Raw genomic sequence first — 2,361 nt, forward strand, 5'->3', positions numbered from 1 at the left:
GTATCTGGTTACTTGCATTCCACCTAAAGTACACAAGTTGGTTGTACAGAAGTGTGGATCTGGTTATTTACATCCCACCTAAAAAACACAAGTAGGTAGTACAGAAGTATGTATCTGGTTACTTGCATTCCACCTAAAGTACACAAGTTGGTTGTACAGAAGTGTGGATCTGGTTATTTACAATACATCTAAAGAATACGAGTTGGTTGTACAGAAGCATGCATCTGTATATTTACATCCTACTTAAAGGACAAATAATACACAGAACACTAGTTTTCCATCACATTGAAAGTAGCTATATGTATGTAGGAAATCTTGTTCATTTCATACTTTGGCACATCAGAATACTTGGTATTTTGTAATAATATACTATAATAGCTTGTGATAACTAAGACATTGCATTATCTTTTTGGAAAATGTATTTGAAAATTACAGTTCTGTTTATGTTTGATATCAAGAATGAACATAGTGTTTCTGTGTTTTTGTTAAATGACCATAATGAGGGTTTATCTTTTTTTTTTTCAGAATTACTTGGAAAGGCTTTCCTTCCAGTGAAGTATGATGTCAATGGAAACATTGAGGTGCATTTCATTTAAGTTATTTATCATTTTATTACCTAAGATATGTATGTTTAGCAAGAAAATCATTAAGCCTTATTTTCAATATTTTGATATACACCTACTCAATGATGTAGCTTCAGTAGTGCATGGAAGTGTAAGCGCACATCGGAATGTAAAAAACTATGTGCCACGCACTATTACAGTCTTTATTCCTGGTTCTGGAATTGTACAATTGTGTGAATACTGTTAGCATGTTTCTATTTCTCCACTTGAGCTGTTGCAATTATAGAATTTGTTTTGTGTTACTACTAGTCATGCATGCATTTCTTAGTATCATAATTGGCTTAGGTAGTAGTCTTTCTATAACTTTAGCCAATGGGGAAGCTTTTTATCAGTCTGAAACATTTTGTTCCTAAGACACTGATTTGGTAAGCAGCCAGAGCTAGCTGCAAGAAATTTAATTTTAATAGTTCATTTAATCTGCTGTCAAAAAGTAAAGTTTTGTCAATTACAACTTTTTTTCAAGTTCTAAATTCATGATGATGCAATGGAATTTTTTTATCTTTGCCAGCATTAATTAATAATTCAGTTTTATGAGAAGTGAAACTGCAAGAGTGTAAATTTGTTTTAAGGAAGGATAAAAGAAATAGTTTTTACTTTTTTAGACTTAGAAATATGTTTTGGCCCTTAGAAGTTTATTGAAGAACTATAGAAATAATAATTTCAGTTAAAACATATTTCAAGTCAAGGAAAGGACAGCCCCAGATTTAATTTTATAACACTTAAAACCCTCCAGCTTCCAGGGACTGCTTGGCCTCTGAACCCCATATATTTTTTTCACATCGTGGGTGAAGCTCCAACTCGTGGAGATCACCTTATGCCCACTTACATTCTGTGTACACTCATGGCCTTAAAGAATTACTGTAAGAAAATGTATATCATATCTTCTCATTGTGTGATGTTGGTAAGTTATATGTATGATAAAGTATTTTTCTAGGCTATTCTTTTTAATTTGGGTGTTTTTTTAAGGTTTGTATTGTTGTTTGCCAGCAGGAGGTTTGACATAGTATGTTGAAGTGTGGTTTAATGACTCAAACCTTGAAAGTTTAAGAAATGATTACTGTAATGTAAATAACTTAGTTAGGCTATAGTGGTTTGATTGTTGATGAATGAGTATGTTAGCTAATGTGGAATCAGTGTATGAATTAGTCAGTTTGATGTTGCTGTCAGTCAGTTTGTTAGTTAGTTCAGTGATGTAAATTTTGAGTTTCTGTTTGCAACAAAGTATAAGAGATACAAATTTAGCAACTAAATGGATTTTCTGTTTAGAAGTTCTTTGTTTGTTAAGTTAGACTTATTATTATTCACATAAAATTAAAAACAATAAAACTTGTTGAAATAAAATTTCCTTCTATGTTATCATTAAATGGACTGAACTTAGCATCCCCTTTTTTTACAGACTAATCTGAAATAAATCTACTCAACAGAAATCATTATAACAATATTAAATAGTAATGAATATAAAAATATTTGTAATATGTTATTATACACCATTCACAATTTAGGATTGATTAGAAAAAGAAGGAAAATAATAGAAGTGTTTATTAAGGATAAAAATAACTTTTGCTAGAATTTAAATATTGGACTTTTATACCATTATTCTGCATGATTAATTCTAAAAAGAGCCATGTGTTCAGTGCAAAATCTATTATCTATCTTAAACAAATTAGTATAATAAGTAAGCTTGCACTAGTCTGTATCAAAAATGCTTATTAATTGTTTTTAAGAATAGAAATGATGT

At 30.3% G+C, this 2,361-nt stretch overlaps 1 protein-coding gene across 1 annotated transcript in view; it reads left to right on the plus strand.

Annotated features, from left to right (window-relative positions):
• The window catches only part of LOC106472117, a 41,255-nt gene that overhangs the window by 9,937 nt on the left and 28,957 nt on the right, over positions 1 to 2,361 (plus strand). Inside the window, exons 2-3 of the mRNA XM_022400722.1 lie at positions 526 to 581; positions 1,357 to 1,524. Of these exons, the coding sequence (XP_022256430.1) occupies positions 526 to 581; positions 1,357 to 1,524 (224 nt within the window). The remainder of the gene's footprint in view (positions 1 to 525; positions 582 to 1,356; positions 1,525 to 2,361) is intronic.

Source organism: Limulus polyphemus, unplaced genomic scaffold (genome assembly GCF_000517525.1).
Source record: "Limulus polyphemus unplaced genomic scaffold, Limulus_polyphemus-2.1.2 Scaffold5096, whole genome shotgun sequence".
NCBI classification, from domain to species: Eukaryota; Metazoa; Arthropoda; class Merostomata; order Xiphosura; family Limulidae; genus Limulus; species Limulus polyphemus.